General features: G+C 42.2%; 1 protein-coding gene across 1 annotated transcript in view; it reads right to left on the bottom strand.

Annotated features, from left to right (window-relative positions):
* LAMB4 (laminin subunit beta 4) overlaps positions 1–26,660 on the bottom strand; it is a gene marked incomplete at both ends in the record, with an annotated part of 112,039 nt that overhangs the window by 28,443 nt on the left and 56,936 nt on the right. The window contains 19 exon segments of the mRNA XM_082846248.1: positions 1,931–2,306; positions 7,370–7,466; positions 11,951–12,171; positions 13,006–13,022; positions 13,024–13,135; positions 13,138–13,210; positions 14,649–14,653; positions 14,656–14,755; positions 14,760–14,811; positions 15,250–15,297; positions 15,299–15,334; positions 15,336–15,427; positions 15,430–15,467; positions 16,923–17,019; positions 17,023–17,066; positions 18,590–18,767; positions 24,416–24,426; positions 24,429–24,535; positions 25,322–25,431. Of these exon segments, the coding sequence (XP_082702374.1) occupies positions 1,931–2,306; positions 7,370–7,466; positions 11,951–12,171; positions 13,006–13,022; positions 13,024–13,135; positions 13,138–13,210; positions 14,649–14,653; positions 14,656–14,755; positions 14,760–14,811; positions 15,250–15,297; positions 15,299–15,334; positions 15,336–15,427; positions 15,430–15,467; positions 16,923–17,019; positions 17,023–17,066; positions 18,590–18,767; positions 24,416–24,426; positions 24,429–24,535; positions 25,322–25,431 (1,814 nt within the window).

Genomic DNA, 26,660 nt, shown 5'->3' with positions numbered 1-26,660 from the left:
TGTCTGGGTGCTTGTTGTAGAGAAATAGGAGTTTAGCAGGTGGACCAAGACGGGGCAGGCTTTCCTCACGGCTTCAGGCCTGGCCCCGGGACTCCGGCTCCTCCGGCTTTCTTCTCTCTGGTTCTGCTCGGGGCTCTTGCAGTATCTCTATCTACAGCATCTACTGTGGATTGGCTCCTTCTGCTTTCTCAGTTCCACTTCATCCGCCATGTCTTATAACCACAAACCAGTGGTCCATGAGCCAAAACTCATTCTCAGACAAGTTTCTTTGGCCTCTACAGTGCTTTTTGAAAGCACTACTGGATTACCTGCCTCTATTTTAAAGTGGGGACATTTCCATAAAACTCTGGATGTCTGACATTGTTTAAAAAATGAGGAGATCTGGGAGCCCGGGGCCACAGTCTTTACCAGGGCATAGCAGTGCCTGTCCTCACCTGCCAACTTGACTTGGCTATGTGATATCTCTGGGCCCTATAGCTTCGTTTATGATGCAGGTGGCCCTTCCTCTGAACTATCCAGGTGAGTTGTATCAACTTCCTTGTGTAACTTTTAAGCAGTTGCCATATACTTCAGGATTTTTTGTCTGGTGATAACGAATGGCCTTATATTTATGCTTGTAGGTGTTTGTATGTTTGTTTGTTTGTTTTTGGCTGCGTTGGGTCTTCGTTGCTGCGCTCAGGCTTTCTCTAGTTGCGGCGAGCCGGGTCTACCCTTTGTTGCGGTGCGTGGGCTTCTCATTGCAGTGGCTTTTCTTGTTGTGGAGCACAGGCTCTAGCTGCGCAGGCTTCAGTAGTTGCAGCATGTGGGTTCAGTAGTCGTGGTGCACAGGCTTCAGTAGTTGTGGCTCGTGGGCTGTAGAGTGCAGGCTCAGTAGCTGTGGCGCACGGGCTTAGTTGCTCCACGGCATGTGGGATCTTCCCGGACCAGGGCTTGAACACATGTCCCCTGCATTGGCAGGTGGATTCTTAACCACTGCACCACCAGGGAAGCCCTGACAGGCAGATTCTTAATGACTGCACCACCAGGGAAGTCCCTACACTTGTGTTTCATGTAACATAAAACTCTGCAGCTTCAACTATTCTTTAATCCAGGAGCTTTTCTGGGGGAGGAGGGATATTTTTCTATAGAACTATAATCTTTTTGGTTTCTTAGTAGACTATGTACTCCTAGAGGGGTGGAAACTATACCCCGCTCATCCTCATTTTGCCCACAGCAGGTCAGCAAACTTTTTCTTTAAAGGGCCAGAGAGTAAATATTTTAGGCCTTGGGGGCACCATAGTGGCCCTGTCACAATCGCTCAACTCTGCCATTGTAGACAGAAAGCAGCCACAGAGGATGTAAATAATGGGTGTGGCTGTGTTCCAATAAAACTTTATTTACAAAAAAATGTGATGGGTCAGATACTGCCTGTGGGCTACGGTTTCCTGACTCCTGGTCCAGAGCAATCACCATAATCTCTAGAAATATTTGATGAATGAAAAGAAGGACTCAATAATATATAATAAAAAAGATACTGCATTTTGAAAGAATTACTGTACTCATTATATGACTTCACAGTAATGTGTGGGCTTATAAACAACTGAAGAATTTGGGAACATTTAGCAAATTTCCCTGAGAGCATGGTCAAAAAAAAATTTTTGTATTAGAAACTTCCCCACTTCCAATTTTGTCTTTCAGCTCTGCTGGGTTTGGGTTTCTCAATTAACCTCATGATTGCCTTTTTGTTATAATCAATGACATCTCGCAAAATCATGTCATTCTAACTAGGTAAGAAAGAGACAACGATGATTCCCAGCCTGGTTATTAATGGAACAATGATTACTTCCCTAACATCAACAAAGGTTCATTTCTGAGTTGAAGGCTGCTAAAGTTCACAGGACTTAAGGTAAATCAGGAACTTGGCGATCTATTACTTGCACACTAACCTTACCGAACAGAGTCATGATAATCCTTGACTTTTAAGAATTCCCCAGATGAGAAAACAGGATGTCTCCAAATCCTTTCTATTTCAGACATGTTCTCTCTGAGGCCTTTGAAGTTGGCCTCACAGATAGGCAGGGTCTCTCTTTTATCTTCCGTGTTAGCAGCCAGCCTAATTAACCCTTGCACCGCTTTGGAGAGGGAAGAAATGGTGTGGTCCCATGGATCAAAGCACAAGTGACACCGAAGACAAGCAGGGAATTTCTGGCCGTGACCCTGGGTGCAGCGATCACATCGTGGGCTGCTAACACCCTCTCGGCAGTGACACGTGCCCATGTCCTGGTCACAGATGTGCTTCTGGGAATCTTTCCTGTTGCAGTCACATGCTGAAAAGGATGGGAGAAGGAGCGGAGAATGTCAGTCACCTGGCCTTTGGCTCATGACCAGCTCAAGAATAAAGTCCTCCCCTCTCCCCTGAGAATCTTCCCAACTCTCATTTCTAAAGTGAATGTTAAAAAGCAGGATAGGGCTTCCCTGGTGGCGCAGTGGTTGAGAGTCCACCTGCCGATGCAGGGGACACGGGTTTGTGCCCCGGTCCGGGAAGATCCCACATGCTGCGGAGCAGCTGGGCCCGTGAGCCATGGCCACTAAGCCTGCGTGTCCGGAGCCTGTGCTCCGCAATGGGAGAGGCCACAACAGTGAGAGGTCCGCCTACCGCAAATAAATAAATAAATAAATAAAAGCAGGATAATTTCAGAGATCTGTGCAATGGCCATTAAAACAGAGCATACCTCGTTTCATTCCACTGACCAATCAGCTCTCGGTTTTTTTTGTTTTTGGACACTCCACTGTGGCTTGCGGGATTAGTTCCCCGACCAGGGATCAAACCTGTCCCCCCTGCAGTGGAAGCGTGGAGTCCTAACCACTGGACAGCCAGGGAATTCCCAGCTCTTGTTTTTTATATGGACATTATTAGGTGTCACTTTTACTGCAAGTGTGAGTTGTTCCCATCTAGTTTCTTTACCTATGTGAGTGAAGAATATGGATCTAACGGATGACACACTTGTGACGGCTGCTACTGCCCCCCACCCCCACCCCAGGGTGGTTCAGGTGTGTCACAGATTCTCTAAGAAGGCCCATGATCACACTTTTTCTTGGTGAAACCCAGCCTGGGTGTGCTGTCTTCCATTACATAAGGAAAACTGTTTTGTTATCAAAAAAGGGGTAGGTGGGCGGATCGCTCTTTGGTATTTACCCAAAGGAGTTCAAAACATGCCCACATAAAAACCTGCACACGGGTGTTTTTAGCGACTTTATTCATAACTGCCAACTTAGAAGTAACCAAGATGTCTATCAGTAGGTGAATGAATAAAGAAACCATGGTATATCCAGACAACTGAATACTATTCAGCACTAAAAAGAAATGAGTGTTGAGCCACAAAAAGACATGGAGGAACCTTAAATGCTTTTACTACTAAGTGAAAGAAGCCAGTCTGAAAAGGCTACATGTTGCATGATTCCTTCTCACATTCTGAAAAGGCGAAACTATGGAAACAATAAAAAATATCAGTTGTTGCCAGGGGTAGGGTGGTGGGTAAGGATGAATAGGCAAAGCACAGAGGATTTTTAGGACAGTGGAAATACTCTGCATGATACTATAATTATGGATACATGTCATTATTCATCTGTCTAAACCCACAGAATGGACAACACCAAGTGTCAACCCTAATGTAATATGAACCTTGGTGATTATGATGTATCAATATAGGTTCATGAATTGTAACAAGTGTACCACTCTTCTGGGGATGTTGATAATGGGGGAGGCCATGGTGGGGGTGGGGGTATATGGAAAATATCTGTATCTTCCTCTCAATTTTGCTGTGAACCTAAAATTGCTCTTTAAAAAAGTCTTTTAAAAAATAGAGAACATTAAATTCATTTTGTCTTAACTAAAAAAAAAAAAATCCGGATACTACATGCACTTCAAATGAATAGGTTTTTGATTAAGCCTGAGGATGAAGGATGGGAAGAGCTATTGAAGTTACAGCAATTTCCAAAAGGTCAGGGGATCACTAACCTATGCCATTGGCTTGACTACAAGGAACAAGTGATTTAAAAATGCATTTGGCCAGCTTGAGTGAAACTAACGCCAATTAGAAATAAAAACTGATTAACACACTAGGCTCCTCCAATAGACGTCACCTGTCTGGCACATTCCCTTTGGTCCAAAGGCCTCTGCAGAAACCCCTGGGGGAGCTCTGTGCGCTTCACCAGCTGGAGGCCAAGGCTCCCCCTTATTACCTGCTTGTCCCCAGGAGCACTCGTGGGATCTGTGGCCTGAGTGGACTGTTTGCAAAGTTTCCTCTGTGAAAGATGAAAACATTTTTATAAAGTAAGATTATTAAAATATTAGAGGGGCACAGGAATAGAGGCTCTCTAAGACAGTTTTTCTAAGAGCCAACATTTCTCCCTGGTTTTTTTTTTGTTTTTGTTTTTTTGTGGTACGCGGGCCTCTCACTGTTGTGGCCTCTCCCGTCACGGAGCACAGGCTGCGGACGCGCAGGCTCAGCGGACATGGCTCATGGGCCCAGCCGCTCCGCGGCATGTGGGATCCTCCCAGACCAGGGCACGAGCCCGTGTCCCCTGCATCGGCAGGCGGACTCTCAACCACTGCACCACCAGGGAAGCCCTCTCCCTGGTATTTAAAGTAGCAATTCCATTTGGAAAATTGAGTATTTGAATGGGGCAAAAATCCAAAGGCATTTTTTTTTTAAGCCACAAAAGCACATGGAGAGGAGGAAAGAGTTACTGTATGTGGCTACATTGAGGTGACCACAATCATAAATCCATTATATCTGACATTTCTTCGGATTGATTTCTTTTGGAAACCGATTTCAAACAGAGATTCAAACAACCCTCCTCCTAGAACCAACCCAGATTCTAAATCTGCACTGTCCGATGATATGGTAGCTACTAACCACATGTGCTATTTAAACGTAAATGGATTAAATGAAATAAACAATTGTTTTGCTCACATGCACGAGCCACATTGCAAGTGCTCAGTGGCTACATATGGCTGGTGGCCCCCGAACTGGACAGTGCAGATGTAAAATGTTTCCATTTCTGCAGAAAGTATCGAACAGCCCTCCTCTAAATTCTGTAACTATTGCTGAGGCATGGAATGAAAGACACTAGAACACAAACTCCATAGGTTGGGGGCCTTGCCTTATTTGTTCACTACTTTGAGTACCCAGTAGACACTCTGTGAATATTTTTAAATAAATAAGTGAATCTGTGATGGACCCCAAGTTATGAGAGCCACATTGAAAAAACATCCACTCTGCTGACTTCCTATGATCCATCTCCCAGCATGTACCTTAATCGAAAGTAGTTATTTTTGTCAGCATGTTTCCAAATAGCAGAAAATTGGCTACAAGTTACGATCTCAGAAATCTGTTCCATTTTAATGACTTTGAGGAATTTCAATATAGGCTAACATTCAATATAGCGTAAAGTTTTAATATAAGAGAAAAAAATTTATAGGGCTAAAACATTTCTTTTCAAAACTAGGATTAAAGTTTGTGGACTTTCAAATATAAGACATGACACCACAGAACTCCTAGAAAAGAACATAGGCAAAACAGTCTCTGACATAAATCATACCAACGTTTTCTTAGGTCAGTCTCCCAAGGTAATAGAAATAAAAGCAAAAATAAATGAATGGGACCTAATCAAACTTACAAGCTTTTGCACAGCAAAGGAAACCATAAACAAAATGAAAAGACAACCTACAGACTGGGAGAAAATATCTGCAAATGATTTGACGGACAAGGGCTTCATTTCCAAAATATACAAACATCTCATACAACTCAATAACAAAAAACCAAACAATCCAATAAAAAAAACAGGCATATATATATACACTACCAAATGTAAAATAGATAGCTAGTGGGAAGCAGCCGCATAGCACAGGGAGATCAGCTCAGCGCATTGTGACCACCTAAAGGGGTGGGATAGGGAGGGTGGGAAGGAGACGCAAGAGGGAGGAGATATGGGGATATATGTATATGTATAGCTGATTCACTTTGTTATAAAGCAGAAACTAACACATTGTAAACCAATTATACTCCAATAAAGATGTTAAAATATATATATATATATATTAGGATTGGGAAAAAATAAAGAAAATGCATAGATTTTTATGCATTTCTTGGAGCATTTTCATCAAATAAATTCTTGTGAAGGAAAAAAAAGAAAATGGGCAGAAGACCTAAAAGGACATTTCTCCAAAGAAGACATACAGATGGCCAACAGGCACATGAAAAGATGCTCAACATCGCTAATTATTAGGGAAACACAAACCAAAACTACAATGAGGTACCATCTCACACTGGTCAGAATGGCCATCATTAAAAAGTCTACAAATAACAAATGCTGGAGAGGGTGTGGAAAAAAGGGAACCCTCCTACACTGTTGGTGGGAATGTAAGCTGGTGCAGCCACTGTGGAAAACAGTATGGAGGTTCCTCAAAAAACTGAAAGTAGAGTTGCCATATGATCCAGCAATCCCACTCCTGGGCATATATCCAGACAAAACTGTAATTCAAAAAAGAGGGGACTTCCCTGGCAGTCCAGTGGTTAAGACTTTGCCTTCCAATGCAGGGGGTGCGGGTTTGATCCCTGGTCAGGGAGCTAAGATCCCACGTGCCTCGGGGCCAAAAATCCAAAACATAAAGCAGAAGCAATATTGTAAAAAATTCAATAAAGATTTTAAAAATGGTCCACATCAAAAAAATCTTTAAAAACAAAAAAACACAAAGATACACATACCCTTATGTTCACAGCAGCACTATTCACAATAGCCAAGACACTGAAACAGCCTAAATGTCCATCGACAGATGAATGGATAAACGAGATGTAGTGTATATATACAATGGAACACTACCAGCCATAAAAGAGAATGAAATAATGCCATCTGCAGCAAAATGGGTGGACCTAGAGATTATCATACTACGCGAAGTAAGTCAGAAAGACAAATACCATATGATATCACTTACATATGGAATCTAAAATATGACACAAATGAACTTATCTACAAAACAGACTCATAGACATAGAGAACAGACTTGTGGTTGCCAAGGGGTGGGGAAGGACGGATTGGGAGTTTGGGATTAGCAGATGCAAACTATTATATATAGGCTGGATAAACAACAAGGTCCTACTGTATAGCAACAGGGAACTATATTCAATATCCTGTAACAGATCATAATGGAAAAGAAAAAAAACTAATTGGTTACAGCTTTCATTTTATTAATATTTTGTGGAAAATTTATTTTAAAGTTTGTGATTTTTCGACCAAACAAAGGAACTGAAAACTCAGTTGGTTCATAGCAAGCCCGTGGTAGGACCAGGCTGACTGTACTCATGTTTTCAGAATTACCAATACTCATGAATGCATCGCCCCAGGGGATCCCCATAATAATTTTCCTCACACTCACTGCAGCGTTTCCCATCATAGCCTAATCTACACGGACACTGGCCTGTAAGCTCAGTCATGGGTGAGAAACTGACAAGCTCTATGATCTAAAAAAATAATGCATTTTAATACAAAACAGTTTTCCCTCCAGTGATTTAGAACATACAGCTGTGCAAAGGCAGAGGCAGGAGGATTCCCGCAGCCAGCAACCAACCCCGACAGCACCAAGGATCAGAAGTTAATGTTTTTTGCCTGAGGGCTCTTGAATATACCGCCTGCTTCCAGCTGTTCAGGGACAGGTGGCCCCAAATCAGGAAACAGCCACAGACGCGAATGAAAACGAAACACATAATGGGAAATAGGCCACATTCACTCCCAGGTTCTGGGAGTTCTCCCCTAACAGAGGCAGACCCAAGACCTGGACTTAACCTCCATCAATTAATTTGGCAAATAATTGTTTCCATTATGGAATGTAAAGTGGAGTTTCTCCGAATTGGGCTAATGTTTTTCCCCACAAAACATTTTTTGTAAATGAAGCTTAATCATTCAATGACAGTTATTTAACTGTGTTTTGGGGAGAGGGCTGAACTTTCCTGCATCCTCCCAACTGCACTTTATTTTTTTGGCTGCGCTGCTTGTGGGATCTTAGTCCCCGACCAGGGAGGGAACGAACCCATGCCCCCTGCAGTGTGGAAGTGAGGAGTCCTAACCACTGGATTACCAGGGAATTCCCCCAACTGGATTCTTGAAAAGCTTTTCTGAACACCAAGGAGACTGGAAAACTAACAGAAGAAAAATATAAAATCAAATCACTATTGTTGTGGTCCTAGGTTATACCTGACCAAAGCTGCTTACCCAACAACAACTCCAGAAGTGGCTGGATTCATAAAGTGACTGGGTCTACTAAGCTTCTACCCATAACCACTGGCTTCTACTCAAATACAAGGAGTTATGGGAGCTTGTTGCCATATTGTCCTTGTTGGGCAATGCTGTCTTACATTGATGCAGAATCTGCTCCTTGTAACTTGTTCCCATTGTTCTGAGTCCAGTATAAGGAAATTGCACAAAACAGGCAGCCTCCCTCTTCCCACTTACAGTCCATCTCCCAACTAGAGGTGGCCATCCTCAACTTGTATATGCTTCATTTCTTTAAGCCAAGCACCCCTAAGACTTCATCACGAAATACATGGTTCTATCCATTATCCTCGTTGTCTTCCTTTGGACACATGCTAGTTTGTCAATACAATGTTTAAAATGTGATACTCAGAAATGAGAACAATGTTCCTGGAAGCCATCTGGCCACATAGAAGACAATAGGACAACAGCCGCCCTGAAGCTGGGCACGGCACACCCAATCCCCTCTTTGGCAGCCCAGCCACACCACTGGCTCACTTGAAGCATGCAACCAAAATCCCCCAGATGTTTTTCTCACAAGCTAGCGCCAACTTATTACTCCCACCCTGTATTTATGCAATGGATTTAAAAAACCCAATTGCAAAACTTTATTTTTAACCCATGGACACATCATCTTCTTGTTGCCAGCCAACAAGACAGGCTTAAAATATCTTGTCTCTTGTTTTGTCTTGATCACATTAACTTATAACTTTATAATATCTGCAAATTTGATAAGCATGTTTCCCCAACTCCATCTAAACTGTTGATGAAAGTATTGGACAGCACATTTGGATCTCTCTGTGAGAATGCACTAGGGACCACCTACTGGCTGACATAGAGACATTTATCAGTAGTTGTTTAAACAGCTGGAAATCTAAATGTCCACATGTCTCTTCTATACTCCAATGAAAGTGTTTCCTGATTGTAAAGAGCAAACTTTCCCAAGGAATTCCCTATGGACCAGATGACCCCAAATACCCTTGTCATAAGGGTGTCTTTGGTTAAACCGACACCATCTGCTTTTCAGTTTTGTAGATTTCCCTTAGCCTCCATGACTGAACTGTTGTCTCTGTCAAGTCCTGCTACAAATATGCTTCCCCAAAGGTCTAAGAAGTATGCCAGACAGTGATGTCATGAGCATTAGGAGTTCCTCATGAATGAGGAAGCCATGCAGTGTGTAGAGATCTACCAATTTGTTCCATGGTTGGTGGCTGCAGGTGTGAGGAGTGAAGAGAAGCATATAAATGAGGCACGGTCCTCTAGTGCCCAGATCTTGGTTTCTAATACCATTCTCCAATAAACGGAACCAGCCCTCCTTAAAGAAATGGCTGATTCTAGGATGGGGCAGGAAATACACAAGATGAGCTTAGAGCACCTTGCAGTGCAGAAAGTAAGGAAGTACTTAAAAACAAACAAACAAAAAAATAATATGTCAAATGCACACAGAAGCCAACTAAAAGAGCTCCCCATGACCAAAGCTGGAAAAACTTGAATAACAAAATTAAGGAGTGCTGGATTATAACTCAAAACATAGTACAAATATCCTGAGTCCACTGATATTAAAAAATGATTGAGGGACTTCCCTGGTGGCACAGTGGTTATTAAAAAATGATTGAGGGACTTCCCTGGTGGCACAGTGGTTAAGAATCCGCCTGCCAATGCAGGGGACATGGGTTCGATCCCTGGTCCAGGAAGATCCCACATGCTGTGGAGCAACTAAGCCCATGTGCCACAACTACTGAGCCTGCCCTCTAGAGCCCGTGAACCACAACTACTGAGCCCCTGCACCACAACTACCGAGTCCCTGCACCACAACTACCAAGCCCCTGCGCCACAACTACCAAAGCCCACACACCTACAGCCCAAGCTCCACAGCAAGAGAAGCCACTGCAAAGAGAAGCCCGCGCACCACAAAGAAGAGTAGTCACCACTCACGGCAACTAGAGAAAGTCCACGTGCAGCAATGAAGACCCAAAGCAGCCAAAAATAAATAAGTTCATTAAAAAAAATGATTGAAAAAAATGAAGAAATGGGGGACAACAGACAAAACTCCAGTGCAGAAGAATTCCAAATAATTTACGGAGATACTCTGCCCTCAAAGAGACAGAGCATAACTGTCCATTCCTTAAATGTGGACTGTGTTTAGTGACTTCCCTCCAAGGAGTACAGTATGAAAAGGAGAAGGGTTGCTTTACAGTAGAGAAATGACACACACTGCTTCAGCCAGTTGATCAAGATTCAGGTCAACAGTGATCAGTCGTGTAAATGGTATGTATCCTTGATGTGATGTGATGAGAATAGCGCTTTACCTCTATTGTCTTCTTCTCAAAACCCCAAATCCAAGTCTCATCATGAGGAAAACATCAGATAAATTTGAATTGAGGGACATTTTACAAAATACTCCTCAAAACTGTTAAGGTCATCAAAAATAAGGAAAGTCTAAGAGACTGTCACAACCAAGAGGAACTTGAGGAATCATGATGACTAAATGTAATGTGGCGTACTGGATGAGGTCTTGGAACAGAAAAAGGATATTAGGTTAAAAAACTAAGGACATCTGAATAAATTATGGACATTAGTTACTGATAATGTATCAACACTGGTTCATTAAGGACAAATGTTCCACACTAATGTAAACATGAATAACAGGGGAAACTGGGTGTGGGGTACCTCTTCTCTATGTTCACAACTTTTCTGTAAACCTAAGTCTATTCTAATATAAACATTTATGAAGGGAAAAAAGGCCATTGTGTGCATTTGTGTGGGTATGGGTTGGAGCAGGGAGGGTTGGAGAGAGAAAGAAAAAGAGAAGGGAAAACACATTCAACATATAAGAACTACCTTCAAAAGTTGACTTGTACAAAATTTGGCCTTTGAATAAGTTGAACAGTGGAGCTGAAATTGGAGGTGAGCCGTACTTATTAGTCAGGAAGATTCCAGCTTCTGAAATGAGCATTTTGATTCCAATTAAACCCTAATCCCTCTATTGTGGATTGGACTCTAAAATTTCTTGTCATTGTTTTACCCTTCTTCCTGAATCTCTACTAACGTAAAAGTGTTTCAAAGAATACATTTATCAAACCAAAAAAGCCTAATAATGACACTGTTTTCTCCATAAATAATGTTAATATTCTTTTTAAAAAATTTCATGCTCATTGTTTTGACTGAAAATCACATGTGCAGTTAAGTAGTGTTAACTGTATATTAAACAATAAAGATTTGCTCCTAGGCTGCATTCTTTAGAAACAATTGCTGCTGGTCTGGTAACTATAAGATAAATCAGATAAATTAAATGAGAAGACATCTTATTTAACCATATGTAAAGCAAGTGGTGAGCTGCAGGGAATAACAGCTTGATTTTTTTAAATGGAATTATGGATTCTGAAGGAACCCGTTAACTTTCATTCTGATTCATAATCAATTCCGATTCATGATGGATTTCTAGGGGCTTGCCTATGCTTACACATATGAAACAGTGAAAGAGAGGGTGCTCTGGGTTTCATTCCTTGATAAAGGCAGACTCTATCCCCATGTAAGTCCAATCCTATCTAAAAACACTGATTAACAGCAGTATGTAAAGAAAACATTCTTTACATATTTAGAAAGCATGTCTCCCCATCACATCTCACTTTGACCCCACAGGAAACTGAAAGTCTCTTGCCTGGTCACAGTGTCTACTGAGTGAGGTCCAGGGCTCACAATCCCATGGCTGACATCCTCTGCCGGGGATGACATTCCAGCATCCATCAGCACGATGGTCACAGGCCCGGCCTGTGACGTTGGGCATACAAGGGCATGTGCCGGTGTCAGGGTCACAGAGACAAGCTCCTCCACCAGGGGGACACTCAGAGGGACTCACGCCGGAAGGATGACAGGAACACCCTGGGAGCACAGAGCCGTCGTTGGGGGGTAAATCCGTGATAACGCTGGCATCAACAACCCCTGCAAACAACTTTAAAAGGCTCAGGAAAGAAACATCTTACAATAGAACAAGGAATCTAAGTAGGTTGAACCCATTCAACTGGTTTTGATGTCCCCAAAATGCAAGTTCCTATGCTTCTACCTACTACTACATTCCGAGAGCTCACAATTAGGATAAATGAAAGTCTCACTTTTTCCTCACGCCACTCACCAAAGTTCCACTTATGTCAACACTCCAGAAACAAACTGACTTGGGTGAACTGAAATAATTAAAATATCTCCTAAAAATGAGGAGCATATTCCTCCTCTTTATCATGGAATTAAACCCTTGTCCTCTTCTACATCAGTGATTCTCCTATTTATACATTAAAGTCACTTGATGAGCCGGTTACAAGGCAGATTCCTGGGCCCGGCTCCCAGAGATTCAATTCTGTGGGTCTGAGGCACAGCCCAGGAATCTGCATATTGATACCACACGCCCCCCATCCCCAGGCGGCTCTGGTACAGTGCATGGTAGTCCACACTCTGAGAAACAAGGCTCCGAATCCACTAAGGCACGTGTTGAAGAAAACAGTCACAAAAGGCAAACTAATAACACCAGTGAGTACTCTGCAGCTGCATGTGCACTGCACCTGTTTCTGCTGCTGAGTTCAGGACATCAGCCCATCACCCCGTGGGCACTGGCACTACTGACCTAACTGAAATAAGTACGGGAGTTGCCACCACAGTTAAGAGCTGCCACATCCTGCCCCCCGCCCCCCCGCCCCCCAGGGAGCTTTGCAGACTTCCTCCTACAGGTCTGATTGAGGGTCAAAGTAACCTGGCCTGCAGAGCTGGCAGCTGGGGCCTTGAGTGTTGTGCAGACATTTAAGGTCCTCCCCCGTGCCTGGGCTGCAGGACTCTGGATCAGTTACATCGATGTGCTGTTGCAGGCACAAGGTCCGCAGGGGGCTCCCGAAATTCTTGGATTTCCATAGAAACCAGCAGAGCATTCTCCACACTGCACACCAGAAAGAAGGGGAGAGGAAAAGGGAATGAGATGAGGGGTGTGTGTGCGTGTGTATGTGCTTGGGGAGGGATACGGAGAGTGATGTGGATAACTGGACTCCTCCAGGGTTAATGAGAGGTCACACATTTGGGATGAATAAGGAAAAGTGCTCTAAATTAAAACAAAACATTCATTTAAATTTATTACCCATTCAGAGAATAAAAAGATGATTTGGATTTTAAAAGTCCTTGGTGAAGAATGGACTCTTTCTTAAAAAACTACAGACTTGTGAGTGCAGGATTCCTGGGTCATCATATAACCAGGATCACCCCAAAATGCCTCCAGATCCAAAGCTAATCTCAGCCTGTTTTCTGAGGCGGGGGGCACCCCAACCCTCATCTGGTCCTAGAGGTGAAACAGCAGCAGCCTGAGATAATGTGCCTGGAAGTGAAGAGGGGTGAGTAATTGTCTTGATGTGTGGGCCCTCGAGGGTATTTTGTACTAACCTTTATTAAGACACCTTGAGGGTGTCCCCATTAAGGATGATGGAGAAACCATTCCCATCTCTCCTACACTCTACTCTTTCAATCTCCGTGCAACTGCCATTGTTTAGGTGCCCAAATCACGGGTCCAACTTCCATGTTTTGGTTCATTCCATTTAGAGATGGTCTCATAGCCCAACTGTGGTCTCATTTCTTAACAACTGACCAACCAAGCCACAGTGCACATGGAGAAGAGGCTATAAGAATTAACTAGAGACACGTGTAACCTTAGAGGTAACAAATACGAAAAAAAATGGCCATGTAATTTATCATGATGTTAATTATCATTGAAGAAAATAATAATGCCATATTTTCTATTATGATTCAATCAAGTAATTTTTTTCCTTGTTTGCACTACATGTTTACACTCATGCTTAAACTCTTGAAAATAAAATTTTTGATTGAGGGACAGACACAAATATTGAATTAATTTAGGCAGTATCTGTATAATGCCCAAACTGGTGCTTCAAAACATCTGAAAAAATCAATTATATCTGTGAAATACCAAACTGATTACTTGGAATTATATAAAGAAAGCATTTGACTGATTAATTCTTAACTTTTAAATTATGTTATATGTTTATATATACATATATCATTTAATCACATATGTATCTTACTTAATGAGCCATTATTTTATTTTAAAAAATTAATTTGATCTGAACTCATTTGGTCAGTTTTCTAGAACATTATTTAAAAACAATTATAGCTCAGTGAAATGATTTTTTGTCATTGGTTTTGAATCATTCAAATTCTTTATTCAGTAAAGTAGCAATTTACCAAATTGTGTCTTCTTACCATTAACTTATATCCTGTACCACTCATTTGTCCAAGGCAGATAAACTATGAACATGTCATCATCTTTTAGATAGCAATGTGGGATAAGAAAAAAACATCATGAACTATACTGCATACCTGCATAACCTTGAAGACAACTGCAGATTGCATCTGAGCTCCAAGGACTCTGATAACAGGAATGGGCAAAATACTGATTGCTTGGGGGAACATCTGGACATGCAAGGACGGCAGGACTGTCCTGAAGAAGGATTTCCATAGTAACCATCAATGCATCTGTCAAGGCAACTTTTTACTAAAATGTTACCAGGAACAGCTCACATTAGCCAATGTGGATTTGCTGTGCTTCAGGACAGCGCAACTCTCAAAATTCAGTATTTTTAGAAGATGCTCATTTGCTCTGTAAAAGGGTTTTTTTGCTTCATATTGAAAGTTCCATGGCTTAGTCATTAAACTCAATAAAAAAGCACCTAATTTACATGCACATTTTAGGAATATAAAAAGGTGCCAGGCAAATGCCTGTTATTGATTAGTTAGACACTGCTTGGCTCATAACAAGATTTTGAAGGATGATAAACTGATGCTCTATCTTCCTCGCCCATAGTCATCACTCTACACTTAAATACTGTTGCTTCTCTACTCAATGGTCCTTCAGATAATGTTGTGAAGTCAGAGCAAAAGAACAAAAAATAAGAGTGCATGTGAATTCCATACCTTTCACAGTTTCTCCCAGTTGTAAAACCTCCACAACTGGAGCATGACAGTGAACCCATTGCAGAGGCAGGGGCGGCAGTTAGGATCCAAAATAGCCCTCAAGGCACCGATCACAGTAGCAGCCGGCTACCTCTCCATGGCAGGGGCACCATCCCATTACCTGGTCACAGGACGTCCTGTTACAGTGTTCTCTGAGCCTTGAGGGTGGCAGTGACATGCTGGATAAAGCAAAGAGAAGCCTGTTGGGGTCGGAGTAGGGGCAGTGGTGTGCTGGTGAGAGAGTCACAGTTCTGATTTCACAATCTCTAATTTACTGTATCGACCCTATCAAGGTGAATAAACGGAATCTATACAGTGCTTAGAATAGAGCCTGGCATGTACAGAGAACCAGGTAAAAATATTTGTTAAATAAGAATCCACTGATTCAATCAACAGAATGTTGTGGACAACTGGGTTTTTTTTTTTTTTTTGAGGTATAACTGACATACGACATTACATTAGTTTCAAGTGTCCCACATAATGATTCAATATTTGTATATATTGCAAAATGGTCACCACTGTAAGTCTAGTTAACATCCATCACCATAGTTATAATTTTTTTTCTTCTGATGAGAACTTTTAAAATCTATTCTCTTAGCAACTTTCAAATATACAATACAGTATTATTAACTATAATAGCCATGCTGTACATTACATCCCCATGACTTATTTATTCTATAACTGGAAGTTTGTACCTTTTGACGCCCTTCACTCATTTCACTCACCGCCCCCCCCCCCCCGGCTTGCCCCTGGAATACACCAGTCTATTGGTGCTCTATACCTATGGGCTTGTTTTTTTGTTTTTTGTTCATTTTACATTCCACATGTAAGTGAGATTATCCAGTATTTGTCTTTCTCTGACTTATTCACTTAGCATACTGCACTCAAGGCTTACCCATGTTGTCGCAAATGGCAATACCCTCTTCATTTTTATGGCTGAATAGTACTCCACTGCATGTATATACCACATTTTCTGTAATCATTCATCTGTTGGTGGAAACTTAGATTGTTTCCATATCTTGGCTATTGTAAATAATGCTGCAATGAACATGACAGTGCAAATATCTTTTCGTGTTAGTGTTCTCATTTTCTTCAGATAAATACCCAGAAGCAAAACTGCTGGATCATATGGTAGTTCTTTTACATTTTTTGAGGAACCTCCATACTGTTTTCCATAGTGGCTGCATCAATTTACATTCCCACCAACAGTGTAGGAGGGTCCCCTTTTCTTCACATCCCAATCTCACTGTTTTAGCCTTTCCAGCCACTGGGCTTAGGCACCAGATGTTAAAGCCAGGTTTATACAGCCAACTCCATGGTGTCCTCACATCCTCACTGGACTACCATCTACCTGATACAAACTGAAAACTCCCTGAAACATGGACCATGGTTTTTTTTATCATCACTCATGTTTCCTAATAGAGCTCTGTACACAGTCAGTGCCCACTGAATGGAAGAATAAAGTATAGCGGAAAAACTTTCAGTATATTTTATCTACATAGACAAGACAATCTGAATAATGAAGCCAAACTCCTAATCCCTCCCCTTTCCAACTCCCCACAGTGATTTTCCTGCCTTTAAAACTCCAAGGTTGAGAACACGTGAGTTTCCCCCATCTGGCTTTTGCTACATACAGTGACAGCCGTGATGCCCCAAACTGTAGCTTCCTGTTGAGCACGTGTCACAGCAGTGGCCGGTCACACGAGGCTTACACTGGCACTGGCCTTCCAGTCAGCTGCAGTTGGGTCCCACTGAGCCCTGTGGGTGACAGTTGCAGGCTGCAGGGAACAAAACAAGTTAGAGGCAAAGGAAGTGACAGAGAAGCACTCCGTCCTATTAGTAGCGCTAGTTCATGTCTTACTCATTAGTTACCTCTAATCCTTAACTCCCTCATCTGTTAACTGGGGATAATATATGATATACCTCCTGGGGATATAAGGATTGAAGACAATCATGTCTGTGAAGTACTTAGAATAGTGTTTGGCACCTGTAAGTGCTCAATAAACACTACTTAACAAACATCACTTAGCAATGAACATTACTTAACAAGTTACTGAAAGGCTTAAAATAAATTGCTTCAATCATTAATTGTTCCAATGTAATTATTATTTCTTCCATTCCTGATAATCCATGTTGGTGCTGAACTATACCTTTCATTTCCCTTGTTCCATATCTTTCATGAGATTGCAGGCATCCCAAAAGCCAGAGTCCTGCATGGAGAAAGCATCTGTCTGGAACTTGGAAAGCCCAGACTCTCATGGTGGCTGTCACACTATAGCAGTGATTCTCAACTAGGGGGAGATTTTGCCCCCCAGGGGACATATGACAAAGTTTGGGGACATTTTTGGATGTCACAACTGAGGGGAGGGTGCTACTGGCATCAGGTGGGTAGAGGGGAGGGTTGGTGCTAAACATCCTACCATGCACAGGCCAGCAACCCCTCCCCAATGAACTATTACCCAGCCCTAAATTTTAAAAGTGCTGAGGGCGAGAAACCCACTCTATAGCTCAGCGAAATGGGCAAGTTGCCTAATGTTTTGGACCCAACAGTCTCATTTATTAAATGAAGGTTTAGGGATGAAAGAAGTTGTTTAAAGTTCATTCCAGGATTCCAAAGAAATATTTTAGGACCATTGTTCCAGGAATCTGGCATCCCCAAGCGACTGCCAGGCTCCTCTTTTATACACTTCTTGTACTGCGAGTTATGATTCCAACACATGGACAGACTGCTCTGTGTACCTAATCATCGGGCAGATGGTATCTACATTCGCTGGTAGGAGTAGATACTAAAATACATTAGACGATTTCACTCATGTTCCTAAAAGCCTTTGCAGAGATAGCGGCGATTCGGTACAGCCCGTTAAACAGATACTCAGGGACTTCCCTGGTGGCGCAGTGGTTAAGAATCCACCTGCCAATGCAGGGGACACGGGTTCGACCCCTAGTCCGGCAAGATCCCACATGCCGCAGAGCAACTAAGCCTGTGCACCACAACTACTGAGCCCACGTGTTGCAACTACTGAAGCCCACACGCCCTAGAACCTATGCACCGCAACTACTGAGCCTGCAAGCCACAACTACTGAAGCCCGCAGGCCTAGAGCCCGTGCTCCGCAACAACAGAAGTCACCACAATGAGAAGCCCGCGCACCGCAACGAAGAGTAGCCCCCGCTCGCCGCAACTAGAGAAAGCCCGCTCGCAGCAATGAAGACCCAACACAGCTAAATACATAAATACATACATACATACATGCATACTAAGGCAATTTCTATTTAAATAAAAAATACCAAACAGACACTCACCCACGGTCCCGTTGTGCAGCCTGGCAGACAAACTGGCTATAAGCCTTTCACATGCTCCAGGGAGCACCTGAGGTCCCATTGCCGAGGCAATTTCAACACAGCTGTGCAGGTGATATTCATCTAAATCCTGCTTGCTGCAGAAATTCTCCAATGAGTTGATTTGGGGAATAAGACGAACCTTTTGAAATAATGAGAAAAGAAGACTTACGTTCAAAACTGTCCCCTATTCAAGATTCCAGTTATTAAAAAAAAAAAAATTAGATCTGTGAGAATCGTGGTTGAAAAGAGACTCAATTCCATCCTTTCAATTGCATATGACTGAAGATTTTAAGATTTTCAGTTTAGTTAAGAAATCTTTAAATATTTACATTTATTGACTTATGGCAAAGAAAATAAGGTTTTATCTTTTTATTACTATATTTTTTACTTGTTAATCAATTTGTCTTAGATTTGAAAGAGTTTTAACTAGGCTACTTGTGATAGATTAAGAAATTATGGTTTACACATAGCACAGGGAGATCAGCTTGGTGCTTTGTGACCCCCTACAGGGGTGGGATAGGGAGGGTGGGAGGGAGATGCAAGAGGGAGGAGATACGGGGGTATATGTATATGTATAGATGATTCACTTTGTTATAAAGCAGAAACTAACACCATTGTAAAGCAATTATACTCCAATAAAGAAAGAAATTATGGCTTAGACGTTGCATTCTGTAGTATTACTGTGGAACTCTAAAACTCTCCTTTAGAAAGTTTTATCTTTTTCAATTACATACGAACAGTGCTGTTCTACATCAAACTATCTGCCTCCTGGAGATTCACAGTACAGATTAACGTATTAAACCTCTGAGAAGCACTGCAAGAAAGACACTGTTGTTACTGAAGCAGAGTTGATTTACAATGTGTTAGTTTCAGGTGTACAGCCCAGTGATTCAGTTTCCATTCTGCTACCCCCCAACCTCTCAGCTCAGTGGTTCTCAATATGAGAGGTACTCACCCCCAGGGAGCATTTTAGAAATTCCAAGGGGTGTTTTTGGTTGTCATGGCTACTAGGTGAGGTGTGTTACTGGCATTTAGTGGGTGGGGATCAGACATGCTAGACATTCTCACAACAAGGAAAATCATCGCGTGCCTCCGACAGCTTTTGAATATTTCACTGAACATCCATGAAGGAGGATTCCGTGCTTATGATGATGAGTTGAAAACCTTACTCTGTGTTTTTAAAACATGATAAACATGTTTACAACACACTTGCTTGCATGGCTATCTCGTATGTAGTGAATCTACGTGTTTGAGCATCCCTGTACTTCAGTATGACTCCCGGTGTGTTCATGTCGGTATACGTATGTATTGAAGTACATATTATTTCTTCGTAAATTACTTCCCTTTTATTGTGTTTGCACATAACATTGATATTATTTGGAAATTATGTGTGCAGGTAGGCTCTAATGCCTGTGAATTTCATTGCAGGGTAGGAAAGACGGTTACAAACTAATCAATATTTGTAATAAAAAGGGAAGGTTGGGGCCGCTAGACTTCTGAGATGGCCCACAGTCTGTGGAGTGTTTCTCTCCCAGGGCCGCTCGCACTTTCCAAGATGACTCCATGCCCTGGGGCTGCTCTTGCCTTTTGAGATGGACTGCCTCCTGTCTATGGAATGTGTACCACTCTAAATCAATCTACTTCGAACCAATCACTTTGTCTCTCACTACATTCTTTCCGCAAAGAGACATGAAGAACCTGAGCTGCAGCAAGTCCTGAGACCAGGCGTGTGATCTCAATTACAAGAGAGTGGGTTCAAGGGGGGAGAAAAAAAAGGAAGGTTGTGTCAGATGACATTGAGAGCCACTGTCCGAGCCACACCAAATGACCTGTCACAGTTTCCAGTATCTGTCACACTGTGTTGTCATTTCCTGTGTAACTGCCTGCATCTCCCCTTTAGAGCATCAGCCCTGGCGGGGCAGGGAAGGTGTTGGTCTCGTTTACCCTGTGCCTGCCCAAGTGGTTAACTTACAGTAAATGCTTACTAAAAATTGTGCAGTAGGGCTTCCCTGGTGGCGCAGTGGTTGAGAGTCCGCCTGCTGATGCAGGGGACACAGGTTCGTGCCCCGGTCCGGGAAGATCCCATATGCCGCGGAGCGGCTGGGCCGGTGAGCCATGGCCGCTGAGCCTGCGCGTCCAGAGCCTGTGCTCCGCAACGGGAGAGGCCACAACAGTGAGAGGCCCGTGTACCACACACACACAAAAAAATTGTACAGTAAAGAAGTATACATACATTCCTAGTATTGTATCTTTGATACTAAAATGACTCTGCATTCTCCAAACACAAACCAAGCAGGGTGACATCTAGAAGGAAGCCAGATGGGCTAGGCTTGGTGGTGAGGGCGGCAATCAGGGACAAATTGTTTACAGTTCTTGGTCTCAGCCGGTTTAGAGTTGGCCATTCCTGGCACCAAGACGACAGAGCAGATGACAAGAGTCCCTGTCTATCAGCGATAGGATTTTGTAATGCCATGACTCACTTCTAGAAACTTTTAGGGGCTTCATGTTTACCAAGTGTCATCCAACCCATGGTTTAAAAGAAGAATGGCAGTTTTATGTTCTAGAATGCATAATTTATGTTTGACTCTCAGCACATTTTTATGGGCACACATATCATGTAATCAGGGCGACTGAAAAAAAAACCCCAACCATCTCACTATGGCTGCCAAACAAAAGACACTTATGCAGAAGGATGACAAAGCTTTCCTCTGGTCTTCTTGGTAATGCATCTCAGTCTCAGATGCAAATGTTAATCTGGCTGCAGAGAAGAATGAACTTTGAAAGGGTCAGTTCCAAACAATCGAGTATCTTCCCAAAGCAGCAAAACTGCTTTAGGCTGGAATCATAAAATGTGTAAGGACTTTCTCCTACTGCCATCCTGGGTCAGGGACTCTAGGGTTCACTGCAGGTGCCCTGCCTGGATCCTCCCATCCACCAGCTGCTGTGGCACTGGCTGCTAAAAGCTCACAGCTGTCCCCTTCTCCAGAAAATTGGACCTAGCCAAGTGAGTGCGCTCTCTGGGGGGTTGGGGAGTTGGGTAGCTGATGATGACGTGGGCACACAAGGCCCCACCCCTTCGCCTCCAGGTGGAACCAACCCTGTGGTGCAATTTATGCTCCAGGACCCCCTGGAGACCACATCCTTGCCGGGATCCTCCCCCCCCCCCCCGCCCCCGCAAGCATGCCCTCAATAACCCAGGCCAACCTGAGTCCCTGCTTGTAGGAAATCTGACCTAAACTGCGGAGCTAGGGCCTCTTCTGGGAGTTTGGACAGTTTGACAAGATCGGGGTGCTCTCTTAATTTCTATTTTGGTTTCAGGGTTTTCATGGCTATATATAAGGAGAACGATTGCTTGATAATTGACCAAATGGACATATTTTAAGTTTATTTCAAATTATCCGTTTACATTCTGCAGCAAACATCATTGCAACGATTTTGTTTACATGCCTGTCTTCTGTGTCAGGCTGAGGACGCCTGGAGGGCAAGAACCAGATTTTACCCCCAATCCCCAGGAACCAGCACAGTGCCCGGCCCACATACCCTCAGAGAAGGGGTGATGAATGGACAATTTGGATGGATGCATCTAACACAGCATCCAGTGAGTATCTTTGGAATTTACAAAATTTAGAAATATTTAGGACATGGATTTAAAAAGAGGAGTACTCGGCTCTCATAAATTTGAGTTTCATGACTGTCATGATACAATAATAACATCGCTTGGTGATTAGGAATCCTTATTTTCTTCCTTTCCCTTTCTTTACTCTGCCTGGGTTTAGCTTTTTTTCCTGAATTAAACCTGTTGGATTTGAGTCTCTTTCTTTGTAACTCACACGTTGGTCATGAGCACAGTTCTATTTAAAGCTCCTCGGTAGAGAATATGAGTTATATGGACAGGGAAATCATGATAGCTTACATTTCCCATTCAAGAGTTGGTTTCTACTTTCCACTTCAATTCTATTGAATTTCAGAGAAACAATGAATAATTTTTTAGTATATATAATGTAATATTTTAGGGCAATATTTGGGACATATTTTTATGATATTCAAATTTAACTGGGTACCCTGTATCTTTCTTTCCTCCCTCCCTCCCTCTCTTTCCTTCCTTCCTTTCCTGTATCTTGCAACCTCACCTTTGGTAAAATAATCTTAAAACAATGGCTTTGTTTCATGTTATAAAAGCTGAACTTATTGAATAAAATCTAAGATATACCTGGCCTCATACTAAATTCTATAGTAGATGATGAAATTAAAAAGTTCTAGGGTATAAATTAAAAAGGTTCAATAGTTAAAAACTGAACTTTAAAGACACAATACACAAAATGTGGATATAGTTCATTAAATCAGGGGTTGACAAACTTCCTATAAAAGGCCAGAGAAGAAATATTTTGAGCTTTGCGGTCATAAGGTCTCTTGCAAATAGGTCTTTGTAGCTTGAAAGCAGTGTAGATAATATGTAAATGTATGGGCGTGGCTGTGTTCCAATAAAACTTCATAGGGCCGTAGTTTGCTTATTAAATCACAATATTAGAAGATTGCTACAAATGTTTAAAAATGCAATTTTAACAAAGCAATTCCATTTTATCCACAAAAGTACTTTAGAAGAGTCCCACACAATTCTCTACAATTCTGCTAAAGGTGGAATGAAACCGGCACTTCCATAAATTATTGATGATCCTGAAAATTAACTGACATATAAATTAATTAATACCTTCCAGAAATTAATATGACACATCATTTCAAGAACCATAAAACCCTGGGTAAAGTAGGACTGTATTTTCAAATGTTTAAAAAATATACCAACTACACAGAGTAGAAAAAATAGAAGCAACTTAAATGACCACAAGTAGGGGAATAGATAAGTACATTAAGTAAATTTATTCAATGTCCAAACTCTGCCCAGGGACAGGCCTGGGCCTGAAGTTGTGCACAGAGTGAGAGTTTGGAAGGAATGCCTGTGGCCCAAATTTGGAAGCCACAACTACTGAGCCTGCGTGCCACAACTACTGAAGCCCACGTGCCTAGAGCCGGTGCTCTGCAACAAGAGAAGCCACCGCAATGAGAAGCCCACGCACCGCAACGAAGAGTAGCCTCCGCTCACTGCAACTAGAGAAAGCCCGAGCACAGCAACAAAGACCCAACACAGCCAAAAATAAATAAATAAATGAATTTTAAAAAAAGAAGCCACTTAAGGAAATACTATGCATGCTTCCTAAGAATGGTAAGATTACATAAGCATAATAAGAAAACACTTATGATATAATAGGAAGTGAAAAAAAGCCATGTACAATCTTGTCTAAGCACTCTGATTACAATGATATGAAAACATAATATGCAAAAAATGGGAACTTGTAAGCTGATAATAATTAACGATTGGTGGAATTTCTCCCCAGACTTTCTGCAGTGCCAGTGCACAGCAGTGGCTCCAGGCAGGGATGTGTGAATCAGGCCTTCTGGCTCTGATTTCTCACTCCTCATTCACTAGCTTTGTGACTCTGTGCCTCAGTTCTGTCGTCTGTAAAATGGGAATAATGACAGTACTTAACTCATAGAGTAGTTGTGAAGTCTAACTAACAGAATATGGAAAACACTTCAAACCATGGCTGGCACATACTATTCTGGACGATTTGCCATTGTTATTAGATGACCTTTATATAGAGTAGGTGATTTTTATAATGAAACAAATACTTTTCTATTTCTCATGAAACACTTCAAAGTACAAGCCTACTTTTAGAATTAGAATGGAGCTCATTTCAGAAGGAAGCACACCCAAGAGTCTGTTATACTTACAGAATCAATTCAATGTGTGAATGAGCCTGGAATTCTCCTTCCAAAGGCTGGGGAAAATAGACATCTATGGAATATTGTACATCTGGTTCTAAACAGATGGGTGTGGGAAGCAGCATGATTCTGTATTAAGAGAAATAAAGCAAAAATTCAGTGACAAAAGTACAGTTATATAAGCTAAGCGGCCATCATATTTGGTGTGTTTCACATGTGCCGTGAAGTGGGTGCCACTGTGGGATGGAGACCAGGTTGAGGTCCAGACCAGCTCAGGTGCGTTGGGTGGACAGTCAGTTCACACTCAGATTCTCTGTGGCTCTTCCGTAGGGTTGTGACAAACAGCAAAGCTTTGGAAACTGGCCATGATTTGTCATGACTGCTCTGGGAAAAGGATGGAGCAAAGGTCCTTCATCCCACCTATCAGGCTAATATCAAAAGGGTCTCTGTTCTATTCAGCCACAAATCTCCAATGCAAAATTAGTGGCCTCAAAACTAGACTCTCAGCTGTTGAGATAACTCAAGCTGAATACTGTCCTCTTATTCTCGTAGCATTTCATTTTCTCACATCTCCAGGCATCTGGGGAATGGGAAACAAACATTCAAGATCTAGGGTCAGGATATCTGGGCTGGAGCCCTGGTACTTCTACACATTAGCTATAAGACTTGGGCAAGTCCTCAGAGTGTTCTCATTCTCAATTTCCTCCTCATCTGATGAAGACAAAACCTACCTCCTTGAGTCGTTAGCAAGATTCAACGCGGTATGAATGTAAAGCAGAGCATAGCACATAGTAAACACTTAATAAACATTATGTCTCCTTTGATACATCTCTACTCTCACTTAGTTCCTGGATACAAATTCCTGATAGATGAACAACATTCTAAGAAACGTTTGAGGACACGCCCCCCGCATACCTGGAAGCTGCTGGTAAAGGCTGAGGCTTTGGCTGTGGGGTCTCGCGTGCACTGTGATCGCTCCCTCCGGCCAGGTTAACCACCATCTGGACAGTCCAGTCATCTGCAGACTAGACAGGCATCACGTAAGAGCACGTCCCTGCGAGGATGCATGCACCAACATATTCCTAATGGAGAGTGCATGGGATAAATTTGCAACCCATGGCCCGCTCAGAAAACAGAATTTTGGAGTTGAGAGAAGAGGTTCGTTCTCAGGCTCAACTCTCTGGTGTTTGAATTGTGATCCAGATAGAAAGAATGTTGTTTCTGGCCATAGATGTAATTCCTGGGTCTAGAGAACAACCCTGGCACTCCGACAGGTCTAATCTTTAACCTCTGTCTCCCAAAGAGTCGATTAAATCATCATGTTCCTGACTTCCTAACACCATACACAAAAATAAACTCAAAATGGATTAAAGACCTAAATGTAAGGCCAGACACCATTAAACTCTTAGAGGAAAACACAGGAAAAAACACTCTTTGACATAAATCACAGCAAGATCTTTGTGAGCCACCTCCTAGAGTCATGGAAATAAAATAAAAAATGAACAAATGGGATCTAATGAAACTTAAAAGCTTTTGCACAGCAAAGGAAACCGCAAACAAGATGAAAAGACAACCCTCAGAATGAGAGAAAACACTTGCAAATGAAGCAACTGACAAAGGATTAATCTCCAAAATGTATAAGCAGATCATGTAGCTGCATATCAAAAAAACAAACAACCCAATCCAAAACTGGGCAGAAGACCTAAATAGACATTTCTCCAAAGAAGACATACAGACTGCCAACAAACACATGAAAGGATGCTCAACAACACTAATCATTGGAGAAATGCAAATCAAATCTTCAATGAGGTATCACCTCACACCAGTCAGAATGGCCGTCATCGAAAAATCTACAAACAATAAATGCTGGAGAGGGTGTGGAGAAAAGGGAACCCTCTTGCATTGTTGGTGGGAATGCAAATTGATACAGCCACTGTGGAGAATGGTATGGAGGTTCCTTAAAAAACTACAAAAAGAACTACCACATGACCCAGCAATCCCACTACTGGGCATATACCCTGAGAAAACCATAATTCAGAAAGAGTCATGAACCCCAAGGTTCACTGCAGCTCTATTTACAAGAGGCAGGACATGGAAGCAACCTAAATGCCCATCAACAGATGAATGGATAAATAAGATGTGGCACATATATACAATGGAATATTACTCAGCCATAAAAAAGAATGAAATTGAGTTATTTGTAATGAGGTGGATGGACCTAGAGTCTGTCATACAGAGTGAAGTAAAGTCAGAA

Source organism: Leucopleurus acutus, assembly GCF_964270905.1.
Source record: "Leucopleurus acutus genome assembly, chromosome: 9".
NCBI classification, from domain to species: Eukaryota; Metazoa; Chordata; class Mammalia; order Artiodactyla; family Delphinidae; genus Leucopleurus; species Leucopleurus acutus.
The sequence above is the reverse complement of the archived record's forward strand: the minus strand, read 5'-3'. Positions and strand labels throughout refer to the sequence as shown.